This window comes from Dipteris shenzhenensis, chromosome 18 (genome assembly GCF_047967505.1).
Source record: "Dipteris shenzhenensis isolate YYH24624 ecotype China chromosome 18, Dip_SZ_1.0, whole genome shotgun sequence".
NCBI classification, from domain to species: domain Eukaryota; kingdom Viridiplantae; phylum Streptophyta; class Polypodiopsida; order Gleicheniales; family Dipteridaceae; genus Dipteris; species Dipteris shenzhenensis.
In genome coordinates, this window is record NC_141613.1 from 1,178,691 (window position 1) to 1,203,690 (window position 25,000).

Below are 25,000 nucleotides of genomic sequence, written 5' to 3' on the forward strand. Positions count from 1 at the left end.
GGGGAAAATACTATCAATTTGAAAATGATTGTAGGCACACTGACACCCGGAACTAGAAGATCTTGCATATGTGGTCCAAACAGTGCTCTACGGAGTAGAAGTATGGGGAGGCAGCATCTCTCCATCTACATGGAATGAGATTGAAAAAATGCAGAAAGCATTCCTATGATGACATCTAGGAGTCAAGCCTACTACCGCGTACTCTGTGCTCCTTTTGGAAATAGGCAGGAGGAAAATTGAGTGTCATGCATTGATCAGAGTGATGCAATATCTAGTGGACGTGCAACAAATGCCAATAGACAGATTACCACACACAGCAGCATGGACAGCAAGTATGAAACTTCAAAAGAACCATAATAAGGAAATGGTTCAGCAAATGGAAAGTGGAACCATACTTAACTATGCCACCTGAAAAGATCAACCTACAGGAATTCCAATTGTCCTTACTATGCACCCTACAGGCTCAATGGCTGACAGTAGAAAGGAAGACCAAGTTAGAATACTACCAAGATCAAATAAATCCTCTATGTTGGTCATCATTCATGAAATCAGATGCCTCTGCTCAGCCATACATCAGCACTCCCATCCCTCTTCTCTATCGCAGGAATATTGCCAAATTCTGCACACGGTCACATGCCTTGGCCATAGAGAAAGGAGCTTGGCTGAGTTTGCCACGACATGCCAGAGTTTGCAGATTTTGTGATTCACAAACAGTTGAGACAGAGGCACATGTAGCCCTACAGTGCCCCAGATATGCACATATTAGGGATGATTACTAGAAGATACTGCTAGACACCACACAGCTCTCATCCGTTCTCTCCACCACCACCTCTCCGGCAACGTTGGGGTCTTTTGTCACTCTCTTTTTTGCTGTCAACCATTGGGTTTGTAGGGACAACTGGAATTCTTGCATCTTGACCTTTTCAGGAGGTATGATTCCACTTTCCATCTGCTGAACCATTTCCTTATATCTGTCCCCCATCCTGTGCAGATGATCTTGCTTTTATGATTCTTTTGAAGTTTCATACTAGCAGTCCATGCTCTATGTGGCTATCTTTCTTTTGGCATTTGTTGTACTTCCACTAGGTACTGCATCACTCTGATTAGTGCATGGAATTTAATTGGCCGCCTGCCCGTTTCCAATAAGAGGACTGAATAAGGGGTAGTTGCCTTGATTCCTAGATGTCTTCGTAGGAAAGCTTTTTGCATTTTTTCAATCTCATTCCATGTGGAGAGAGAGATGCTGCCCCTCCATACTTCTACTCCATATAACACTGTTTGAACCACATATGCATCAAACAACATATTCCGAATCTTCCAGTTCGAGGTGTTAGTGTGCCTACAGTCGTTTTCAAATTGATAGTACTTCCCCCAACCTGTATGAGAGAGAGAGAGAGAGAGAGAGAGAGAGAGAGAGAGAGAGAGTTTATTAAAGTCTTCGGAAGATCGATGGGTCTATGAGACTGTGAAAATCTTGATACAACAAGCTGTGGTAGTGGAGCTACTAAACGAGCATCCATACCAATGTAAAATGCAAATATGCAGAATGGCAGTACTAAGAGAGAGAGAAGTAGAAGTAGAATTTATTATCGTCCTCGGGGGGCAAAAAATGACCCATGGGACCTAATCCTCAGTGCAAAAAATCTCCTCCGATGTGGAGGGGTCAAGAGTTTTCAAGTTCTTGACAATACGAAAAAAGACCAAGCTAGAATACTATCAAGATCAAATAAATCCTTTATGCTGGTCATCTTTAATGACAACAGATGCCCTTACTCAGCCATACATCAGTACTCCCATACCTCTTCTCTATCGCAGAAATATTGCCAGATTCCGCACACGGTCACATACCTTGGCAATAGAGATAGGAGCTTGGCTAAATCTGCCGCGACATGTCAGAATTTGCAGATTCTGTGATTCGCAGACAATAGAGACACAGGCACATATAGCCGTACACTGCCCTCGATATGCACACATCAGAGATGACTATCAACAGATACTGGCAAACACCACTTAGATCTCGTCAGTTCTCTCCATTGCCTCTCCCGCAACGTTGGGATCTTTTCACTCGTCTTTTTTTGTACCATCAAGAACTTGAAAATTCTTGACCCCTCCACAGCAGAGGAGATTTTTGTACTGAGGATTAGGTCCCATGGGTCATTTTCTACTTCTCTCTCTCTCTCTCTCTCTCTCTCTCTCTCTCTATCTCTCTCTCTCGACATCGAGGGGGGACACAAATCACTTTGGGGGACCTCCCGTCATTGTTTAGACCCGGGATACATCCCATGGGACTCACGGTGGCTTTGGTCTTGTGTCGAGCCCCGTCCAGGAGACCGAGATGCACGACACACCTTGACGAAGGCCAGCGTCCCATCATCGGCTATGCACCAGCCAGGGCGACATGACATAACGGAGGATTTCGCTCCGACCGCTCCAGTCCTTTTCTTTTCTTTTCATTGTTACATCCAGATGTATTTGATTATGTATGATCAGACTTAGGGTTCAGCACGGGTGATGATGCTCGTTTCAGTAGCTCCACCCTTACTGTGATTTGTATCGTTCAGTCTCATAGACCCATCGGTCTTCCGAAGACTCTAATAAAATTTCTTTCTTTCTTTCTTTCTCTCTCTCTCTCGCTCATCCGTACAACCCGTCGCCCGTCAGCCGCCATCTGTCAGCCGTTCACCTTAGCCAACAGTTACCTCAGCCAACAGCAAACACACTAACCCTAACCTCGAGTTGGGCTAAACCCCTAACCCAACCCGGAGGTTAGGTTCAGCTAGGGGGTTCAACGGACAACAAATTATGGACTGGCCTACCCTCTCCTCAAAGTCCCCATCAACTCCTTACAACCTCCATCAAGACTCCGTACTCTACAATTGCAGCCATGACACCCTCTCCCTATGCATGGAATTACCAACAAGAAGGCTCAAAACGACCCATCCTTGGGCAACAGGATCAGATTTTTTATATGCCGGTAGTGAGAGAGCTACAATTGGAACTGGCAAAAGTAAAGGCTCGACTTCACATTCTGGAAGGGCCTGGTAAGCAGGCAGTAATTGATGAGGCTGTAAAATCTTGTAAGGATTCCCCCCCTACCCCACACCTAGTCTCTACAGTCAAAGATCTTGTTCACATTGAAGTACCAATTGCTAAGAAGGAAGTGGTTGTGGAAGTGGACACCAAAGCAAGTAAGTTTGATATTCAAGCAGAGATTAAAGAAGACGAAGCTAGAAGCAATAATGCACTGAAGATTAGAATAGGGGGACTCCCAGAAGATTGGTACAAAGAGAAGGACACATATAGTGAAATATTGACAAAGCTCAAAGTAAGCTTGCCCAACACTGAATGGGTGGATGATGATGAGCAGGATGATGATGACTCCAGGCCAACTTCTATTATGCACTATAAAGGTCATGCAATCCTTACACTGAAGTCAAATGATATGCAAATCAAGCTCCTTCCAGTATGGATAGCAGAGGAGCTTACACACGCTCAACTCAAGAATAAGGCAACTGAATTAGCTAAAGTCAAAGCTGCCAGAAAGGATGGAAAATGGGCGGTTTACCATGAAGGCGTAGCTCTAATCAGAGAGTTTAAATCAAAACCAAAAGACTCTCAGTCTTAAACTGATGTATGGTTGTTTACCCTTTCAGAGTATTATGTGGGTACTCTAAACTAATGTGGGTTGCTTTTGCACTCCTTGGGAGCTGCCATGTGCCCTCCCTAAAGCTGATGTACTAGAGGGCTTCTAACGGTCCCATAGACCTTTTGGTCTCCAGTGGACGTTAACAGACTTTCTTTCTTTCTTTCTTTCTTTGTATCTCTTACCATATGCATGCCTCTGATCCCCCTCCCCCTTCCCTCTTGTGCAATAGCCTCCTTCTTCATCTCCACCCCTCTTCTTTCGTTTTTCCCACCCATGCTATCGCTTTCTTCCTCTCTCCCTCTTCTCCATGGCTCTACAGCATCCTCATGGTTTGCGCCTTACGGCATGTGGTGGCTTCTTTTCCGCATAACAGTGCACCTCAGTCATCCCACAGCTTATTACTCAAGATGCAATGCCTATTTCTTTGCAGAGATATAGACTAGCTTGGGAGATCATTGCCAATCTAGAGATCTAGATACACAGAGGCCTTAGATGGGACTCATATTTTGGTCTTCAGCCACTCATAGTGATTTGGCAAGATAGTGCACACACCCTCCTGGCCAACTGGGGCATTATTTAGGGCTGCTTACGTGCTGCAATGGCCCAAAGAGCTTCTTTAAGAAGGACTTGGAATCATGGTTTGTTTTCCATAGATACGCCCAAAGGGCCTTCATGGCACTTTCACGCTTGGGTTTGTTGTAACAGCCTCATTTCTTTTCCCCGGGATTTGAATGAGGTTTTCAAAGGATTCTATTATGATTCTATGAATTTTGGTCATACTTAATAGAAGTTCACTTTTTTTGCAACAAAAATAAAAGAGCATGGACAAGCTATTAACAGGAAAAAAGAGAACATTAACTAACGTCAATTAAAGCTCAGAAAACCAATCCATAAAGCAACATGTTACACATCAAACGGCATTAAAAAGGGCCTCCTTTTTATGAAATGATAAGATCAAATGCAAGGTAATGCATTTTATGCAACTTTGAAATACTACTTACACAAGGTCTTGTAAGCTTCTGCCCTAAAATCCCCAAATCGCCAATGTTCTTATCTCCTTGTGTGGAAGACACCCCTTGAGCTGCATCACAAATGCAATATTTTAGTTGCAAGGAAGAAACACCATGGTAGTTGTCAACCCCGATTCCAAGCAGATAACTGTAATTGTCAATATTTTATAGCAGCTAAGTTACAGATAGTTCAATGTGACCCCTCCCAAAAAAAAGTAAAAAGATCCTTTATGACGGAAAAGAAAACCAAGACAAAACACATAAGCAAAAAAGCCAAAGCAAACCTAGGTACGTAGCTCAAATCAAGATGCAAGACTCCCTAGCTGTGAAAATTGCCATTATGCAGAAAGCTGTGAAAATTGCCATTATGCCAGACATGATCTGTGAAAATCCCCAGCTATGTCTACTCCTTGTGGTAGGGAAGAAAATGAGAAACCAAGCTGCTCTTAGAATGATGAAAAATTGCACCCTTGTAAAGGTAAAAGTTGCATGAGTCTCCTTGCAACTAAGAGAAATGTCCATGTGGTCGGTCTGCAGGCCCAATACTATAGCTACAATGATTTGATCCCAAATGCGAGCCTGTTCTTTTCTCATCACATACCTCGTTGCAAGCAATTTTGTTAGCACACCTCATCGCAAGCCACAAGACATCCAAATTTGAGGACTGATCATAGAATCTCCCAAAATCAGTGGCTCTAGGCTGCCTAGCTGGGAACCCGCTCTGGTTACCCACAGCACAACTTCTTTGCATGTAGGCGTTGCCACAAGAGATGAACCCAAGTCTCCTTGAAAAACAAAAATGCAAGCAAAAACATACAACTTGGGTGCTCAAATCTAAGCACAAATGTGAATGCCACAGCCCGAATTAAAGACACACGATTCGGGAATCCACCAAGTGAGAGAGGTATCGAGCTGATCGCGGACCTGGCTGCTCCCGCTGCCCACCATCGCCACCCCACCTCTAGCTTCCCCTTTGCCTCCTCGTTGCCTCACCCCCACCCCCGCCTCGCCTCCCCTCCACCTAGGCCGCCGCTCCGCCCCTGCCTAGGCTGCCACTCCGCCCTCCTCCCGATGCCTCCCCACCTCGCCATCTCTCCCCGCCTGCACCTCCCCTTCCACCTTTCGCTCCACCTCCCTGCTCACCTCCTCCTTCCCTCCCCCGCCTTCTCTTCACCACCCTCCCGCCCCTTCACTCCCTCACCCTTGCCTCCCTCCTTTTTTCGCCCCCTCCTGCCTCTTCTCTGCCCCCCCGAGCTTCCTTCCCCCTCCACCTCCCTTCCGCCCTCTTCCTAACCCCCCCCCGCTGCTTCTTCATCCTCCCCCCTCCGCTTCTCCCTTTCTTCCCCCTTCTTCGCCTCCGCCCTTCCGCATTGTCCATTCCCCCTCCCCCACCTCCCCTTTTCCCTCCTTTCTTCACCAACAGCAAGAGCATTTGTGTTTGTCAGTAGGAAAAGCATCTTCGTGGCGACCTTTGGTCTGGACAGAGGGGCTCTATGGCAGCACCGTTTGATCAATGCAGTGGGATCTTAAACACACCCCGTTTGGAGATTCCTAGTCCCCAGAGGTGTTTGATGCTATTATGGGAGATCAGATTTCACGCATGATGGACGAGTGGATGGGGTCACAAGGACTCGACCTTTGCCACGCCCATGGCGCGGAGGTGAACTTTCAACTGAGCTTCACGCACGAGAAGCCGATGTGTGGTTGGGCGCTAGGAGTTATCAAATTGCCGCTAGAGGCAAAGGTGGAGCATGCATACTTCTAGCCCCTCCAGAAGTGTGCGGAGCAATTTGGGGTGGAAGTCTCCTTCATGATGAAGTGGGCATGGAAGATCCATATTGAGCCGGTATCCACCCTAGTACGTCGCCGCACAGATGCGGACTATTCGCCCTCCAAACCCCCGGCAAAGTCACAGAAGGCAGTCTTTCTGGAACAAGCACCCACTCGCAGGAGAGCCTTCTTCTCGACACCCCCGACCAGAAAATTTTGTTAGAATAGAGACCAGAGTAGCACGAGAGTCCTCCTGGAGGGTCAATAAGCATTTCTTCTCTACTCATTCTCTGAGATGCCAGCAGTAGAGTGTAGCACCTGGGAGCAGTTTATTTTCATGATCAGTGGTGGCAGAGACCCGTGGAGAGATCCAAATTCCAGCAGGACACCTGGCAGCCTCCTCTTCTCCTTTGGACAGAGGAGACAGGCTGGATTGCTTGAGAGACTAGACCCTTTCTATGTTGGGAATTGGGCACTACATAGAGACGGCTCTACCGGGATTCTGGCAGGTACCACGATGTCAGACCACTCTCCAGTAGGACTTCACTTGAATCAGCCCCGTTGAGGTCTCCCCCAGAAGGGGGCCCACATTCCAAAGGACCTCCTGTAGGACGAGGAGATCCAAAAGGTCCTCGCAGGGATTTGGAAGCAGTCAGAGATGTCACCATGCAAGGGCTGGGCTACGTGGGTGGCCGATGTGATTCAAAGGAGCAATGAGGAGTTGCAAGCTCACACCCTTAGGCGGAGAAGGACCCTTCAAGAGCGTGAGCAGGCTTTGAGGAGAGACCTCGCCTCCATCGAGCAGCTCAGGGAGCAGAACCCAAGTTCTCAGTGGCTTAGCGACAAATTCGAGAGTGCTTCGCCTTGAGCTTCAAGACACAGAGATTCAACGAGCTAAGTTCTCCTACCACTCCTCCCGAGCCCGTTGGGTGCAGCAGGGGGACAGAATGACGAAGCGATTCTTTCAGACCACTGGACCCGGTGGGTGCAGTAAGGGGACAGGATGACGAAACAATTCTTTCAAACCACTGGGCCCCGATCAACAGGCACACAGCTGCAACGTCTCCGGGATTCGCAAGGCATCATGCACACTGACCCGCAGGAGATTCTAGACCTAGCCACGGGTTTTTATAGCCAGCTCTTTCAAACGGAGAGGATGACCCCAGCCAGTCTTGTGGCCCGAGATGTACTCTAGGATCACGTTCCGACAATAGTCTCGCAGGATTTATGCAGCAGACTTGAGGAGCCTTTCATAGATGAGAAGCTCTGGGAAGCCCTCAAGTCTCTCCCGACCCAGAAGTGCCCAGGTGAGGATGGCTTGATACCGGCCTTCTTCCAGAACTCCTGGGAGATTATCTCCACCCCTTTTCGTTTAGCTTGCCAAGAGATATTTGACACAGGCTCCCTTCCTCAGTCCATGAGAAGGGAGTGGATTTGTTTGATCCCGAAAGGGGGAGATAGGTCAGACATCCGACAGTGGAGATTGATCACTCTGCTTGATACTGCATACAAGATCCTCGCCAAGGTCTTGAGCTTGCGGTTACAACCCCATCTTACCGACATCATTCACGACAGCCAAATTGGGTTTGTCCAGGAGCGTAGCATCCTAGATAGCATCTTCACGCTCTAGGAGGCAGTGGATTGGTCCAGGGAGGAGTCACAACCATTGGCCGTCCTTCTCTTGGATTTTGAGAAGGCCTATGACAGAGTGGAGTAGTCCTTCCTGGAGGGGACTATGCAGAGATTGGGTTTCCCAGACAGCTGGGTCAGAGGAGTCTCAGTGATCTATGCAGGAGCTCTAGTCAGATGCTTATCGTAGGACACGGGCGAGGCCTTTTCTCTCTCTCGCTCGGTCCGCCAGGGCTGCCCACTCGCTCCCTTCCTCTTCTTGTTTGTGGCAGAGGCTTTGAGCTACTACTTGAGATCATAGGTGACGGACCTCATAGGGTTGAGGCTCCCAATCAGACAAAAGGAGGAGCTGCTTTACTCGGAGTTTGCAGATGACACGGCCTTGTATGTTGAGGGCACCATGGCGAGTCTGAAGAGAGTCAGGGGTGCCCTGGCTATGTACTGCGAGGCCTTGGGTGCACATATCAACTGGACAAAATCCATAGGTTTCTTCAAAAGCTTTGATGAGAGTTTGAGTGGGGGAGTGACTTTGGCTTCAGATGGATACCGCACGGCCAGATCGCACGGCCAGATAGCGAGATACCTCGGATGGATACCGCAAGGCCTACTTCAGCCACTCACTAAGAGAGACCCTAAGATGGATGGGAGTCTTGATGGGATTCACTGGCAGATGATCAAAGTGGTCGGATGTTTGGGGAAGGAGTGGCACATTGACCCTCCCAATATCTCAAAGCAAGACGCCCCTAGATGGTGCGTTTAGCCGAGGAAGATTTCATACTTCTTTTGGCTGGCCGCCCACGGAGAATTGCCCATCGGACCATGGTTAGAGCGGATGCGAGTGGAGGGGCAGTGCCATTGTTGCTCCGATGGTGTCCTGGAGACTATCCTGCACTGCCTCTGGAGCTGTCGCAACGCAACAAGGATTTGGATGGGAGCCCTCAGGATCATGATACGTATGTAGAGTCTTTAGAGAGACTATACTTGGGCGATGATGGCCTGGTTGACAGAGGGAAGACATGCATTTCAGATTAATGAGGTCTCTCCAACCTACCGGATACAAGGTCAGAGCATCCAGAGGATAGCACTCCACGAGGCAATCCCCCCTGACAGCCTAGCTCCTCCTCCTCCTATGGAGGATAGCATTTGGGAGGTGGTAGCCAGCATCACGGCATGGAACATTTTGGTGGCTCGTTGCAGTCTTGTGATGGGTGAGCACCCGGTTCCACCCTCGGCTACCCTAGTCGCCATGTGGCAGGACATCATATACACACTACGGTCCACCTGGAAGCGTGGGACTCCAGGGTCCAAGGCGACTATTGAGAGGCGTGCTCGTTTTTGCAAGGCTTGGCTTGTAGGAGTTTTCTACATCTTCACCCCGCGAGGTATTCGCTGGTTGTATAGTCCCCCCACTTGGTTGTTAGCCCCAATACCAGAGATCCCCTAGAAAGTGAGATGGGTTTCTCTCGAACAGGCCGGTTCTTTCTTTCAACCTTTCCGGTTTTTTGCATACTCAGCACCTTCGGGGCTGCTTTCTTGTATGAAAGCTTTCAAGCATTAATAGAAGGTTCCTTTCTTTGAAAAAAAAAAGAAAGACACCCAATTCTTGGCTGCATAAATAGCATTTATGCAAACCACAGCATTCAAACGGGGTCAACCAACCCTGAGCAAGCAATAAATCCTTAAGTGCATCAAGAAAAGAGAAAGTCATAGCGCCATGTCCACAAGAAGGGCTCTCATAGATGTCTGAGGATTAAACTCACATACATACATATTTATTTATTTATTTATTTATTTGTATATTTATATTTATTTTATATATTTTTTTATATTATATTTATACTTATATTTACATTTACATTTATATTTATATGTATATGTATATGTATGTGTATGTGTATGTGTATGTGTTGTATATGTGTATACGTATATGTATATGTAGATTATGCATGTATATGTGTGCATACATACAAACATACGCACACACATAAGTGTGCATGCTTTTCTTTTTTTGGCAAAATCCATTTATATTAGCTACAACATCAAAAAGATCTCATTATAAGACAAGAAAGCAAGAAAAACTAAATCCCGTGCATGGAGGCACTCATAGAAGGATTGCCATAAAGGTGCCTAGAAGAAGTGACAGGACAGGATACCAAAGACCCTATTGTTGCAGTCTTTCCACGAGTCCATAGTGCCCCAATAGCAAACCCAATGAAAGAAGAGACCATACCCTTGCCTCATATGATGAATACCAAACAACCAAAATAACTTGCCAAAACATGCACTAAGGAAATGAGCTTGGAGCCGCTGCTGAAGCAAAGAGAGGGAAACCCCAGATCCTTGGCATCGCCAAAACAAATGAGGCATAGTCTCATGCAATGACAAACATCAGCAACAAGTGGCAAGGGCAACGTGTCATCATGTCCAAATCTGCCCAAATGGGAGCAGCCCAAGTAGAACGCGCCAAAAGAAAATCGGTTGCTGAAATGGAAGTTTGGATGCCCAAATTTGCAGCAATTGTTTGCACCATCATCAAGAAGATCACGCCATGGACCAAATCTAATTGGCTGCTCGGCATGAGGAGAAACCCAAGCAGGAGGCAGCAAAACCTTATATGGCGATGCAATCGTGATGCCTGCTAACAACAATGAATGACCAGCAACATCATCCAAAAAACGATCCCAGTCTTTGAGATGGTCTAGAGACACAAGACGAGGCATTGGCTCTAAGGCATGAAACGTATGTGATAATACATGCCAAAGAGACCGATATGGCTGTTACAAACCAAACTGTGTGACTGTTGCAGGAAAAGATAGCACCAGACGAGCATCATCAACTACAACCCCCACAAGACAAATGCCTTTGGACCAAATAAAGTAGAAGCAGTGGGGTTCTTGCAATGCCAACGGAAGCGTGAACACCTTAGACCAATGAAGACTCTCCGGACGGAAAGAATTTCCAGCAAGAGTATCCCGTCCATCCCATTTAAGGTGGGAGAGTATTTGCTTCCAATCAAAAAGCAAGCTCGAGACAACGGACATTTGCTGACCTTGCCACCAATGTGACCCAAGAGAAAATCCCATTGGGTAGGCTGCCAGCACGACCAAAGGCTGCAGTAGACAAATGAAAAAGTAAATGCCACATCAAATACCCAAGGCTGATCACCTTGCATGAACTGAAGCATCAATTTCCCCTTGTGAGCAAGAATAAGCATATGTTCGTTCCAAATATTCAAGCCCTCATGCATCTTATGTGAGCAAAGGTGATTGACAAAAGGTAATCTGAGAGCTTTAAGTCGAAGAGATGACCACAAGAAAAGCTCCATAATATGAGACATGAAAGAGGATATGTCCTGTTTAGCAAACACCATCAATGGCAAATAAAACTGCATGTACGCAACCATGATTGATTGGACTATGCATAGGCGAACATGTGATGGCGAGGTAGCCAACTTTAAGTATTCTAGTTTCTTCTTAAGTTTATCAAGCACCCAATCCAATCGCTGGTGCCGAGTGACTATCCAGCCCAAGGGTAACCAAGATGATGCACAAGATGCGTGTGTAAGACAATCTCTCACGGCCATAAAATACGGTGCCAGTCTTTCATATGCAGCAGAAGATGCTTAGACTTCCAAAAATTCACACGTAGACCAACTGCCATACCATATAAAGATAAGGCATGCATGAGGCAAGAAAGATTCCTTTCAGTATTATGGGGCATGAAGGACTCATCAACATACGCTTGAGCAATCAACAGCATTTTATCCTCAATCTGAGTCCATGTAAAGCACCCGCACCTAAGGGATCCATAAATCAAAGAATAGGATTGGTTGTTGCTAAAAACAAAGCAATAAGAGGGCAGCCTTGACGTACTGAACAAGAAAGAGTCCCTTCAGCGATAATGTTACCCGCTAGAATGCCCATTTCAGTATTATGGGGCATGAAAAAGGAGTCATCGACATACGCTTGCGCAATCAACAGCATTCTTCCCTCAATCTCCAGCCCATGTAAAGCACCCGTAGCAGTAAGTAATCCATAAATCAAAGCATAGGATTGGTTATTGTTACATAAAACAAAGCACTAAGAGGGCAGCCTTGACGTACTGAACAAGAAAGAGTCCCTTCAGCGATAATATCACCCGCTAGAATGCCCACACACCTAATGTCTTGATATAGCCAATAAATGACATGGTCCAGCTTTTTCCCCAATCGCTTGCATACTCTACAAGATGAAGTCCTATTGTACAATAGCAAAGGTATTAGCAATATCCACTTGCAATAAAAGAGCATTCTATTCAGTGTATTTGGGATATTCAATCCCCACACAGGAATTTGCAATATTATCTGTAATATGTCTACGGGGAATAAAGCCATACTAGACCAAGTGCAAACCCTCATGCAAAAAGCCATTAATACAAGTCACTATCATCTTAGCAACCAGCTATGATAGGCAGGAGAGTAATGAGCCTCCAATCCGCAAATGACTCACACAACTATTTTCTAGGAAATGATTCAATCGAGCCTTTCCTCAAACTAGGAAGCATTTCCCGAGTTTCCTAGGTATGATTAACCTTAAACAAAAGGGCACGAGACACAACATTCCAATAATGCAAAAAGAACTCCACTGTGAAACCATCCCAACGCAAACATTTCCATTTGCCACAAGACCTGATGGCATCTGTCAATTCCCTATCCTTAAGAAGAAGTTCAAGTTGCAGAACCTGTTGTAGAGATAGAATGGGGATGAAGTGTTGCAGAAGTTTCTACCGTGCAGACAATACGGCATGCGATGGAGAAGCAACATCCCCAACGAATTTAGCAAAGTGACCAACACAAGCATCAGCAAGTTGAGCCCATAAATTAGTCCCGCTACCATTCCCAGTTTTAAGTCTGCAAATATTTGCAGCTTGCCTCTTATAATGCATACCTTTAAAGAATTCCTTCGATAAGCAGCCCTTATCAAAAAATGCACTTTGCCTGGCCCTGGTTTCCCATTTCTCCATCTTTCTACGATCACTATGTTGAAGGAAATGTCTAGACTGACAGAGGCACGTACCCTCATTTTGAGATAATTCCCGGAGTTGGCTGACCATCAAGTTTTGACAGGTGCTTTTAGCCATGGCAACATTCTCCCTAAGAGTATCCATCTAATGCCTGGCATACTCACAAATTACATGCTGCATGCGTCTGAAAAAACCAATTCATGCATAATCAATATCTATGCAACTATGATCCCAATAGGAGCAATGGCATAACACACAAAACTTTGCATGCTCATGCTACAAATAACTAGTATTTGTAAAGAGCAGCTTTTGTCCCGACAATATCCTTCTGCAAATCATAAAACTAGAGCTGCAGCCAAAGAGGAGCATGAGCGGAATGCGGTAAGGCATAATCAGCCCACATGTTACAAGTGAATGCACTATATTGATGTGCATTTAACATATACCAGCCATCCAAACAGGTTTGATATGCAAACTGCGCATTATGATGAAAAGTAAAGCCAAGAAGCAAAGGCCGTGTCACTTTCCAGAGGTTACAAGACCAAACTAGAGAAGCAGCTCATTCCATCGCACTCACTCAGAGACAAGCATTTGTGTATGACCAGATGTATTATCTTCTTCTTTTGCAGAAAAGTACTTCTATGAAGTATGAAAGAAAACTGCAGGAGCAAGCTCAATGTGGGAGTACATCATGCGATGCATGAGAAAAACAAAAACTCCAAAAGAGCTAGCAAAAAACCAAGGTTGAGGCTGAAAATGCCACCTACCCCTGAAGCAGAATCAAAGAAGAAAGGCGATCCCTCCAAACTTTGAAAAATATATCCCTCCTAGCAGAGGCTGCTCTCGATGACCACTGCATGCTCGCCCAGATGGCCGTCAAAGTATGTATCATATCAGTCCAATACTGGCCAATGTCTACTAAGAAGGGTGAACCTGGGATCCAAACAATGCCTCTGTCAGAGGCCCCTGAGACCCTACTCACAGAGATACATAGTTTCCGTGAGCGTGAGATGGAGCTGGCTCGCTTCGCACGGGAGCAGGTCCGCTTTAACCAAGAGCAGAGCCGCATCATACAAGAGCAGGCTAGGGCCATTCGGGAGCAGGCAGGTCTTATTCAGGGACTCAGGCAGGATATCATGCAACTCTGACAGGAGGTCACAGCCATACACACTGCCCCAGGGAGTACCCCGGTGGTCGAGGCATAGATTGCGAGCATGCAATCTGCTATTGAGGAGACTTCCAGATGGGTTGACGTGGCCAAACGGAAACCCGCAAGGGTCACCATTTCGGCTACCCTCATGGAGAAGTAGCAGAGAGCCAGTAAGGCTCTCAACATCAGAGTACACAGGATCCCACGCACTGAGGCTACACCGATGGTAGATGCGACTGCGTTCGTGACCGCTACAGGGCGTCCCATCACAATTATCACAATTATCAAGTATCAAGTATAGAAATAGCCCAAAGTTTCCATAAGGAGTAATGAAAAAGACTCCAAAACATTATTTTGGTGGTTCAAAATCTCCATCGCAAAAAGTATTATTGTAATAGTCCTTTCAAATTTTGTTCAACATCATGAAGGTGTGCAATCTGCAAAAACCAAGCCTTGAGGCATGCAAGATAATGCTGTGAAGATCTCTTTTGTACTCAAGTTAGCTTGGTGACCAAAAATATTATCTTTTCTATCCATATAAGTAATATGTAAATAATATATAGCCCAATTTTAAGTCAAATACACTCACAATATTTTCTATTTTGTTATTTGTTGTATATTCCAATACATGTTCATATTATTTCAAATAAGTTTCCAACCTATGCAAATGAAAATGAAGACATGATTTATCACATAGAAGATATGTTCAAACTTTTGTGATGTAAAATCATCCTTCAAAATGTCCTACCACAATTATCAAGTGGAGAATAATTAGCACACTATCCTTGTGGTTCAAATTACTCATGGAAAAAAGGATTTCTTATATCCAATCCAAGGTACAAAAGGAAATGTAACAAATATAGCCAAATTTTAAGTCAATATTTTACACTCATAGTTTGGTATTTTGCTATAGATGTGTTGAGTTCATGTTATTTCAAATAAGTTTCCTACAAAGCGTCCTGCCACAATTATCAACAAGTAGAGAAACAAACCAAAAATTTACACAAGGAGAAATGCAAAAAGGCTCCAAAAACATTGTTCTTGTGGTTCAAAATCTTCATGAAAAAAAGGATTATTATAGATATCTTTTCATTTTGTATTCAACATCATGAAGGTTCAGTCTTCAAAAAAATACCATTTTTGTGGTTCAAAATCCCCATGGAAAAAGAATTATTATAATAGCCCTTCCATTTTCTGTTGACCATCATGAAAGTACAGTCTCCAAAAACTAAACCTCAAGGCATGCGGGACAATGCCTGGAATATCTCTTTTTTACTCAAGGTGGCTTGGTGAACAAACATATTATTTCTGCTATCCAATCCAAGGTATGAAAGGAAGATGTAATAAATATGTTTGCATGGAATATAGGCATCCAATTTGCATGATCATCCAATGAGGTCTTCAAAACTGCAAGAAGGAAATGGAGAAATATCAACCTTGTATTCAATACCTTTTTGCATTGATCCTTCTGTAGAAACAATGAACTCAGCATGCTCCATGGCCTTCACGACTGTTGCGTCCTTAACAATGCATTTCATGACCAATGACCTCTGAATTCTATCTTCCATTTCTTTGGAGATTTTGTTTCGCCATCTGATTGCTTTGCCATCTCGACGCCGAGGTCGATCTTCATGCAATACTATTGTTTCATCATGGGCTTGAATTGGTGAAGCACAACTTGCACCCACCATCGGAGTTGACAGTCCTAATATGACAAACCCCGAGCTTGTCAACCTGGCAATCTCTACACTTGTCAAGGATGTTCCTGATTGAACCTTCCACCTTCCTGGTGATGGTCCTGGAATACCTGTAATGCTACTTGTTGGCTTCCAAGTGTGGGTTACATCATTTCCATAAAACCAAATCATTTGGGAGCGCACTCCAATTGGTGTTTGAATCCTCCCAAAGAATGATGGTGCAACAACTCCACGTCGATTTTCACGATCCTTTATATTGACAAGCTTGTTACATTTTCCTCCTTGTCCAAGCCAAGCCTGGCAACGGACTTGGCTTGTTATAAGAACTCTTCGTAATGCCCAATTTGCATCATGCACTTCATATTCTTGTACACTCTTGAAATCATCATCCTCAAAACTCTCTGTTGCAAATTTAGTACTAGATTTTGAAGACATGGAGTATCTTTTCTTATTTGCATAACTGTACTCAGGGCGGTGACTATCATCCTCACATATAATTGAAGGCATTGACTTTGGCCTTTTCCTTCGCACAGTCTTGTCATCTCCATCATTAAAACATACTTCAGATACAACACCCATTTCCTTTGCAACATTACTTATTAGATCAACAACTATTTTGGCACTAATGTCAATCCGCGATTTCGAAGATCTTTTTTTTAAGGTCTCTAGACTCGGCCCACTTTCGATAAACTGGCTCTTCAAAAAAGATGTGTATCTAGAGCTTTGTAAAATTGCATTTGAGAGGTCACTAATAGAGGCATTGTAGAGACCAACATATTTGACATGGTTCAATCCAGCTCTCCAACTACCATGAATAGACTCTGCTAGATTTGTTTGAGGTATCAAGTACTTCTCGTTATCTAACATACTCTGCAAACCAAGCATTGCAGAGATATTGTAATGGCAAAATTACATTATTAACATGATTAAAAAAAATTCAAGAGAAATACAAAACCAACCTCTATAATGCTGTGGCCCCAATGGGAAATCCTAGCATGCCACCATGCAAACCAAGTTTCAAGCTGTGGCAAGTCTGAATCACTTGCATGGCCTGCATTCCACCATGCCCTTAGGCTTCTCATTTCGACTTCTGCAGCTTGCTCTGTAAAGGCATCCTTCCAACATCTACATCGGATTTTAAATTCCTCTTGGCCGCTAACTTTTATACATGCCTTTGCATGGGAATGAAAACTTTGCTCTCAATAGAAAAGGCAAGAACGCTCTTTCCCTTCCATTATATTGTCAAGGCCACCATTGAAAGTGGCACGTACAGCTCTCCAGTTGGCTTGGGCCTCATCTGCAATGAACCCTTTGAATTCAGCATTGTCAAACCCTTCTGAAACCATTACTTTGTTGAGAGTATCCCAAAATAGAATTTGTGCATCAGTATCTTCCACCTTGAAGTCACAAGTTGCAATTGTTTGCAACTCTTGGATAAAAGGATTATACACATGGCAAGCCATGGTAGTCCAATCTTTCATTCGCTTCACAAAGTCAAACAACACCCAACAATGACCCAATTTTCCTCTAGGTCTCGTTTTATTTACCAAATCAACCCCTGAACCAAAACCTTCGGTAAGACATTTTAAATACATGACACCTGCTGAGTGAACTATGTTGCAATTGTCCAGGAAACACTACACTTTGGAAATAATTATATCTACAATGTCTTTTCAAGTATAAAATTCCATCTAGCCCATCTGACACACGTCGAGAGTCACGTCGACCCTCCTCAATCCATATTGATAATCTATACATTGTCAATATTCATTGTCAATAACATAATTTAATAAACCAATGCAATAACAAATATTATGGTAGTTACCTTCTTTTGTCGAGCAAAGGTTCACATTGTTTTAGCAAATCTTGTAGCTCAACATCCAACATCTTAATCCCATCTTGCACTTTTTTAGACAATAAAGTTTTCAGAATAATGTCTTGGACAATTATATTTTGTATCCCTTTAGGGCATACAACACCACCAGCCCTCACCATTTCAAAAACTTTGGTTTTAATGGCATCCTTTGTTCTTCTAGTCAAACCATCTCCAACGGGATGATTATGATGGCCATGGTGTATGACTGCACGAGTAAGATTCACACCATCTCTACATTCTGGCATGCAAAGTAACATTTCACAAAAACATCTCTCCAAGCAAATTGGTGGACGACCACAATGTATACATGATAAGGAGCCATATGATTCAATTGACACATTTGTTGGGGCCACGGTAATCGATCTCCCATCCCATTGTGTCTCATTCTCTATCCCAATTCTTTTTTTATAACCACAAGTTGCATTTATACAACGGAGGTGACCTCCACATTCCTTTCTACGAACCACACCAGGAAATACTATATTTGTTGTAATAGGATCACTCCAAACATGACCATCAAATTTTGACTCCGTACCTTTTGTGCGATGTTTCATTGAAGTAGCTGGTAGCTTAAAGAAAACATCACCATCATAAGTAGAAGGCAACTCATCCACAGTGACGTGCATTTCAACCTTCTCATAGGCCTCACGCAATCTGTTCTTTATAGATAGTTGCATAATAATCTCAATGACACTATGTTGTTTGTCATTCTCAATGTTGCTAGCTGAATCATGTTTCCTTGCCTCATCATTTTTGTTGCAAACAGAGTAGAAATCTTTTTTGTTTTCGTGCACTAGAGTCTTATGAAGTTCATTGTCATCAAGCTTGAATCTTTCTCCCTTTACGGTGAAAATATCACCAAACTGCACCTCAAGGTGAAACATTTTGTATCCATCGTCATGGACTTCGTATTGCAGCTCCATTGTCAAATCAGACCCATTAACACCAAAGTGCTGATGGACAGATATGGACCCAAGTGTAGCAAGCACCATCTCTGACAACACTCCTCTACCTATGGAAGTGCGAACAAACATATGCAAAGACCTATGCTCGTTCTGAATTGTGACAGATTCCATAAGAACGGAATGGTTGAGCTGTGCAACTCAATGAGATGAAGTGCAAAGGGTGAGATCAAGAGCAGAGTGTTCGTTTCAAGAACTCATTTGAAACAAGAGTCTGCCGCAAGAAAGTTGCTCACAAATGCTTTGCACACACTGCCCATTGCTTATACTCACAACTTTGTAAGATAGGTCTTGTGAAAGTCGGCACAAGTGTGACAATGGTACTGAACCACAATTATTAATGAAAGGTAGAGGCCAATAGACCCCTTTCGTCAACGAAAGGGGTCTATGGCATTTAATTATTTTCTCCAAAAGGGGTCTATTGGCCTCTATCTTCCATTAACAATAAATAAAAATTATTTTCTCCAAAAGGGGTCTATTGGCCTCTATCATTAATTGAATATTAATCAAAAAGATATTTAATTGTATGTCGATAAAAGGGATCTATTGGGCTCTATTTTTTCAAAAACAATTATGAAAAATTATCAACCTCACACAGTAATGATGTTTAATTAAATGATCACTCATCATTGCTGCATTCTCATTAGCAATCGAATTCGTATGATAATCATTATAAGTCATGGTTCCTATTAACATCATAGTTTGGTAGCATTTCTATAGCCAGATGTCGTCCGGTCATGGTGAATAAAATAAACGCATTGATTGTAATGATTTGAAATAATAAAAACGAGTGCTAGCTAATAAAGAGGCAACGTTAAGTACTTGGGTCGGTCGAGGACATGTGGTGGTCCCTTGCTAGCAAAGGTGTTCTTTATCATGGAAGACGGATGATTATATCTACAAACATCAATGTGAACTTTAATTTTTATGAGAGCCCTTAAGAAAATTAAAGGCCAATAGACCCGTCGACGAAAGGGGTCTATTGGCCTTTCATTTTCATGAGAGCCCTTAAGCCCTTAATAAAATGAAAGGCCAATAGACCCCTTTCGTCGACGAAAGGGGTCTATTGGCCTTTCATTTTCTTAAGGGCTTTCATTTTCTTAAGGCCCCTCCCTCCCTCACTCCCTGGCTCTACCTCCCTCCCTCCCTCCCTCCCTCCCTCTGCCTCCCTCCCTACCTCCCGCTCTGCCTCCCTCCCTCCCTCCCTCCCGCTCTGCCTCCCTCCCTCACTCACTCCCTCTCCCTCACTCTGCCTCGCTCCCTTGCTCTCCCTCGCTCCCTCGCTCCCTTGGTATCCCTCGCTCTACCTCGCTCCCTCCCTCACTCCCTCCCTCCCTGTCTCCCTCCCTCCCTCCCTCCCTCTCTCCCTCCCTCCCTCCCTCCCTCCCTCGCTCTGCTGCCTCTCTCCCTCCCTCCCTCCCTCCCTCCCTCGCCTCGCTCCCTCCCTCGCTAGGCCTCCCTCCCTCCCTCGCTCTGCCACCCTCCCTCCCTCCCTCCCTCAGTTCCGGTAGCATTGGATCGGCTTCTTCAATCCGATTGCCTTCAGCTAGACCTCAGGCAGCAACAGAGAAGCTGTCTTTGTTCAAAGTTCAGCCTACAAACCCATCGCGTCAGAGTCCTCTCACACTGACGGTTGTTGCCGAAGCTGGTAGAGACGAGGCTCGCAAGGAAGTAGAGCGAGCGGGTTTAGTGCTTGCTCTTCGTACACTTTTGACCACCGTCAATCCTGCCCGAGCTGTCACTGCACAAGACATCACGACTGTGCTCTTGAAGGTAGGATCTTCCACCTCGTCTTGATGTTTCCAATCGCCTTCATTTCTCTTCAAGCCGGTTTGGATATTGCTTCTGAGCCATTCGCGTCCCTCCCTCGATAAATACACAGATGGCTGGCAAGGAAGCAGGTCTATGATTTTCTACTTTAAGTTTATGGTCGCTCACGAGAAGCCATTGCTTGTGTTGCAAAACCACTAAAGTTCACAAGCATATATACCATTCAAGTGCAAGGCTTACATTTCTTTACCCTTGTAGTCTAATACTGAAGGCTTCACAGTGGATAAAGTAGGCCATGTCCAATCTACTAGCTTGTAAAGTCATGCAGCCTTGGCATTGTAGCTAGGTTCGTCTAGAAAGCAATTATTACATGATATAGGATCCTACGATTCATCATCCTTCACAAGAAATTTCAATGTCAAGGACACTTGTAGCTCACTGATGGTGGTGATTTTCTTTTCTTTGGCTTGGAAGTTTTTTTGTAGCAACGTAAGTATTGGCGGGCTCAATCACCATTGCATGGTCAAGTGCTAGGCTGCATGGAAACTCTTTGAGTTTGTGGGGTCCTATGAAATGATTCCAATTAAGTACCACCAATGGCTAGCTTCATTTTGTGGTACTGGGGCTAGAGGTCGATTTCCTTTGTCTTATGGATCTTTTCCTTCTTCAACATTAGCACTTCATCCTTTGTCTCAAACATTGTGAGTTTTCAAAACGCAACAACTTGCGAGTATTAGAGGGGAGGCTTGGCCTTTGTGATGGGTGCTAGACTAAACAAGGGAGAGGATTGGAATTGTGAAAGAGTGCTAAAGTGAAGAGGGGGGGGGAGGGAGAGAGAGAGAGAGAGAAAGAAAGAAAGAAAGAAAGAAAGTTTATTAAAGTCTTCGGGAGACCGTGAAGGTCTATGAGACTAAAGATAACTAATATAATGAGCATAACGGTGGCGGTCTCAAAACGGGCCAGCCAACCGTTTCTACAAAAAAGAGGTAATGAAGGACGGTGTGTCTAGTCCTGATACAAAAAATATGTGTCTACCTCCACATGATACATAAAAGAAGGGAGGGGCACCAAAAATGGGGCAGAGGGGGGAGATACAGTATATATGTGCAGGTGGTGATCGTCAGAAACCAATCATAGAGAGAGAGAGAGAGAGAGGGAGAGATCAAATATGGAATTGTTCAATAATTTGTTATTTGTATATAAATACATCGATTTCTTTTCTTATTTGCAAAAGTTTGAGTATGATGGTACCATGGATATATTTGTACGTGTTTCAATTACAATCACTACTTGAATTGGTGGCTTTTTTAGCAAGAATTTTTATTGCAAGAGGTTGAAACTTCTCACAACTTGACCCATTTATATCATTAATTGTTTATGACATGTCCTTGGCCATTTTCTTCACATAGTTAAAGTTGAAATATCCTTGTTCAATGCAATACTTATCAAATTCCTACATGCCACATGCATGTTCAAATCATGGGGTTTTGGGTTACATGTGTGTACTATGTCATAAAATTTTCAATTTTCTCTAGTAGTTACTAATGTTCCACCACTCAAAATCTAATAGCAAGCTTACACTATGTGGAGGAATGTACCTACCACCAACTTTTTCTTCAATAAGAATGCAACTACGTCCATCTAGCTACACTAAAGGGTGCACTTCATCCTGTCAGGCCAAGAAAATCTTGTTCAAAATCCCACCATATCTTGTAAGTTTTTCCCAAAGTAGGCACTTTAGCATCAAAATCCCTTAATGCAAACATGAAAGGTTGACTCACAACAACTTTCATCTTCCACTCCTTTCCAAAACATTGTGTTTGTAATGATAGCCTTCACATCCCAAAGATTTATTTCGTTCTCTTGTTCTCTAAATTTAAACCTCTTTCCCAAGTTATATAATCTTGTGAGTGGGATGTATCTATGATAGCATCTCGATTCTCTAAGATGGATTCAATTGTATAGAAATCAATAACTCTGCAATGTATTGGCCAATTTGGATCTCACCACTTTTTTTGTAAGACTTCTAGAGGGCTTCTCCTTTGGGAGAGACAATCATCACATTGGTGAGAGAGCAATGCTATATCCATCCATCCTTTAGAAACAAATGTATAGCCTATTGAAGCTAGATCATCAATTATGGATTCCTTCAATTTGTTTTGCATATCCTTATACGCGACCTCCAACAATGTGGTGCACATGGCATAATAGGATGGAATTATAGAGTTTTCAACATGATTGCAAGGATCTATGCCATGAAGGATAATGAAGAATATTAAATGATAACCTAGAGCAGCATACTATGTTTGCAGCATCAACTTGGATATTTTGAAGTTCGGTACCTCTCAAGGCTTCTATGATTGTTGGTTGCCTATTTTGAGTAGTAGAAGAGACTCAGTAGGAGTTTAATGATCAAGATTCTTGGTGCTTTCCCCCAATATCTCCCTTGTGATATTAGGGAGGTTTTTAGTACATATTTTTTGAATTAAATATGTTTAAAATGCAAAAAAGCATGTCTTTTCTAGTCAATCATTGCAAATTGGCTGACTAGATCATTATTGCACAGTGAACATATATACCAAGCTGTATAAACAAAATACACTGTGTGGTTTAAGGGCACATCACGTGGTTTTCCTATACACCACATGATATTTTGACATATGTACGCATAGCACTTGGAGATTTTTTGTTTCCCTTTAAGACACATGCACTATTATGAAAATAAGGCAAGGAGGGGGAGGCAAGGAGACGAGAAGGCCTTAGGAGACACAACACAGTATATTCGAGATATTGTACGCTTTTGTGGTTAATAACTTGTTCTTGTATGCTTAATAACTTTTCTTTGTATGCTTTTGTTGTCCAGATAGTCTCCTCAAGCCCCATCATCTAGTCAAGTGCAGCTTCAATTAGCAGCATCACGATCAAGCTTCAGGTATTTTCTATTTTGAAGCCTCTTGGGCTTTCTTTGTATGCTATTGAAGTAATGCTGGGACTTAATTGACCTTGTAAGTCTATTATATGCCATGCGATGACTTCTTTTTTTAAATGCATTTGTGTCACATTGACAGGATGGTAAAAATAAAAACTTCTGAGAGGAGGGAGAGAGGTGGAAGAGGAGAACGAGGAGGCGAGAGAGGTGGAGGGACAAGTAGCAAGAGAAGTTTGCAAGTGGAATCTACACCAAATTTAGAGTTTCAAAAAGAGGTTGAAATTGGAGTTGAAGAGAATAAGGAGATGGAAGATGTCACGGGGGCGTGAAATTCTAGGTACTTTAATGTACTACAAGACCGTGACAACTTTGGTTTTAAAAGTCCAAGCGTGGGCTTAATAATGTGTAATTAAACGCGGCATGGTGCCTAGCACATAAGCGTAATTAATCCCTAGGCCCAAAGGCATTCCAAGGAATTAAAAGAGTGGTTGTTGGGAAATGATGACGTGGCATTTTTAATGGGCCCCCTAGAGGGCCATGTACCTTCAGTGGCCCCCCTAGAGTTCCAGGTGGCTCTAGTGCCTTCTACATGCTCCTTTGCCATTCCTGGACCTTCCTGGGCCTTCTAAACTTCACATGTGTGGTTTTCTCTCTCATCTTCTCCCTTTGTTGAGATTTTGGACTGGTTTTTCAGCCTCCTTCAGCTGAATTCCGTTTTTCTTCATAACTCCTCACCCGTTTGGATTCCTCGACTTCCGTTTGGCCCGATGGCTTCCCCTCTGCCTCCCCTTCGTAGTGATATGCTTTTCCCTCCGTGCGTTTGGTAGAACGGGCAGAGCTGAGCACTTCTTTTGCTGGACGAATTTGCAAAAGTGGCTTTTTCTGGACCTTTTTGCTTCTACCGCCTCCTGGGCCTCTCCTCTTGCAAAGCTACAGCTTTCTGTTGAATTTCGAGTGGTCCGACGTGCTGGTTGACTGGTTTTTCTCAGTTTTGGAGGACTTTCCGGCGATGAAACTTCTCCAAAACCTTCTCAATGCATTCCTCTCTGAAGCACGCTTCTTTTGAGCCCAAGAACTCCCACTTCTTCGCGACAGAAGTGTTTCTTTTCGCATTTTTCAGTGGAATTCTTGCTGGTCGGCTCTTGTAAATGCTCTTTCTTCATGCCTTTGCACTCCTCTTTGGCTGAGAATGCAATTGGGCATTGGCTACTATGTCCTCTTGGCGATTGAGGACTTGGTTCGAGTCTTCAGGGCTTGGTGAGTTGTGATTTTGCTACTGCAATTTCTTTTTGTCATAAGCTATTGGTTGGCCTCGTGTGCCGCCTCTTTCTTGGCTCACAGGTGCCCAGGCAGTGCTACATGAGTCATTCTTTGGTTGGGTACTTTGCTGATTTTATTTCGGAGCTTTGAAAAGCTTTGTGAATGCCATCTGGAAACCACTCAAGGAGAGTGCAGCTGGGGTGCAGTGTGATTGCATCTGGACAGCCAATGGAATTGCACTCGGAAAAGAGAATGCCTTTGGGTTGAGCCTACGGGTTAAGTGCACTTATGTGATGGTGT

At 43.9% G+C, this 25,000-nt stretch overlaps 1 protein-coding gene across 1 annotated transcript in view; it reads right to left on the reverse strand.

Moving 5' to 3' along the window:
• Positions 1-25,000, reverse strand: part of LOC147890684 (RAD3-like DNA-binding helicase protein) — a 165,203-nt gene that overhangs the window by 56,903 nt on the left and 83,300 nt on the right. The window contains exon 21 of the mRNA XM_087389325.1: positions 4,648-4,727. Within this exon, the coding sequence (XP_087245451.1) occupies positions 4,648-4,727 (80 nt within the window). The remainder of the gene's footprint in view (positions 1-4,647; positions 4,728-25,000) is intronic.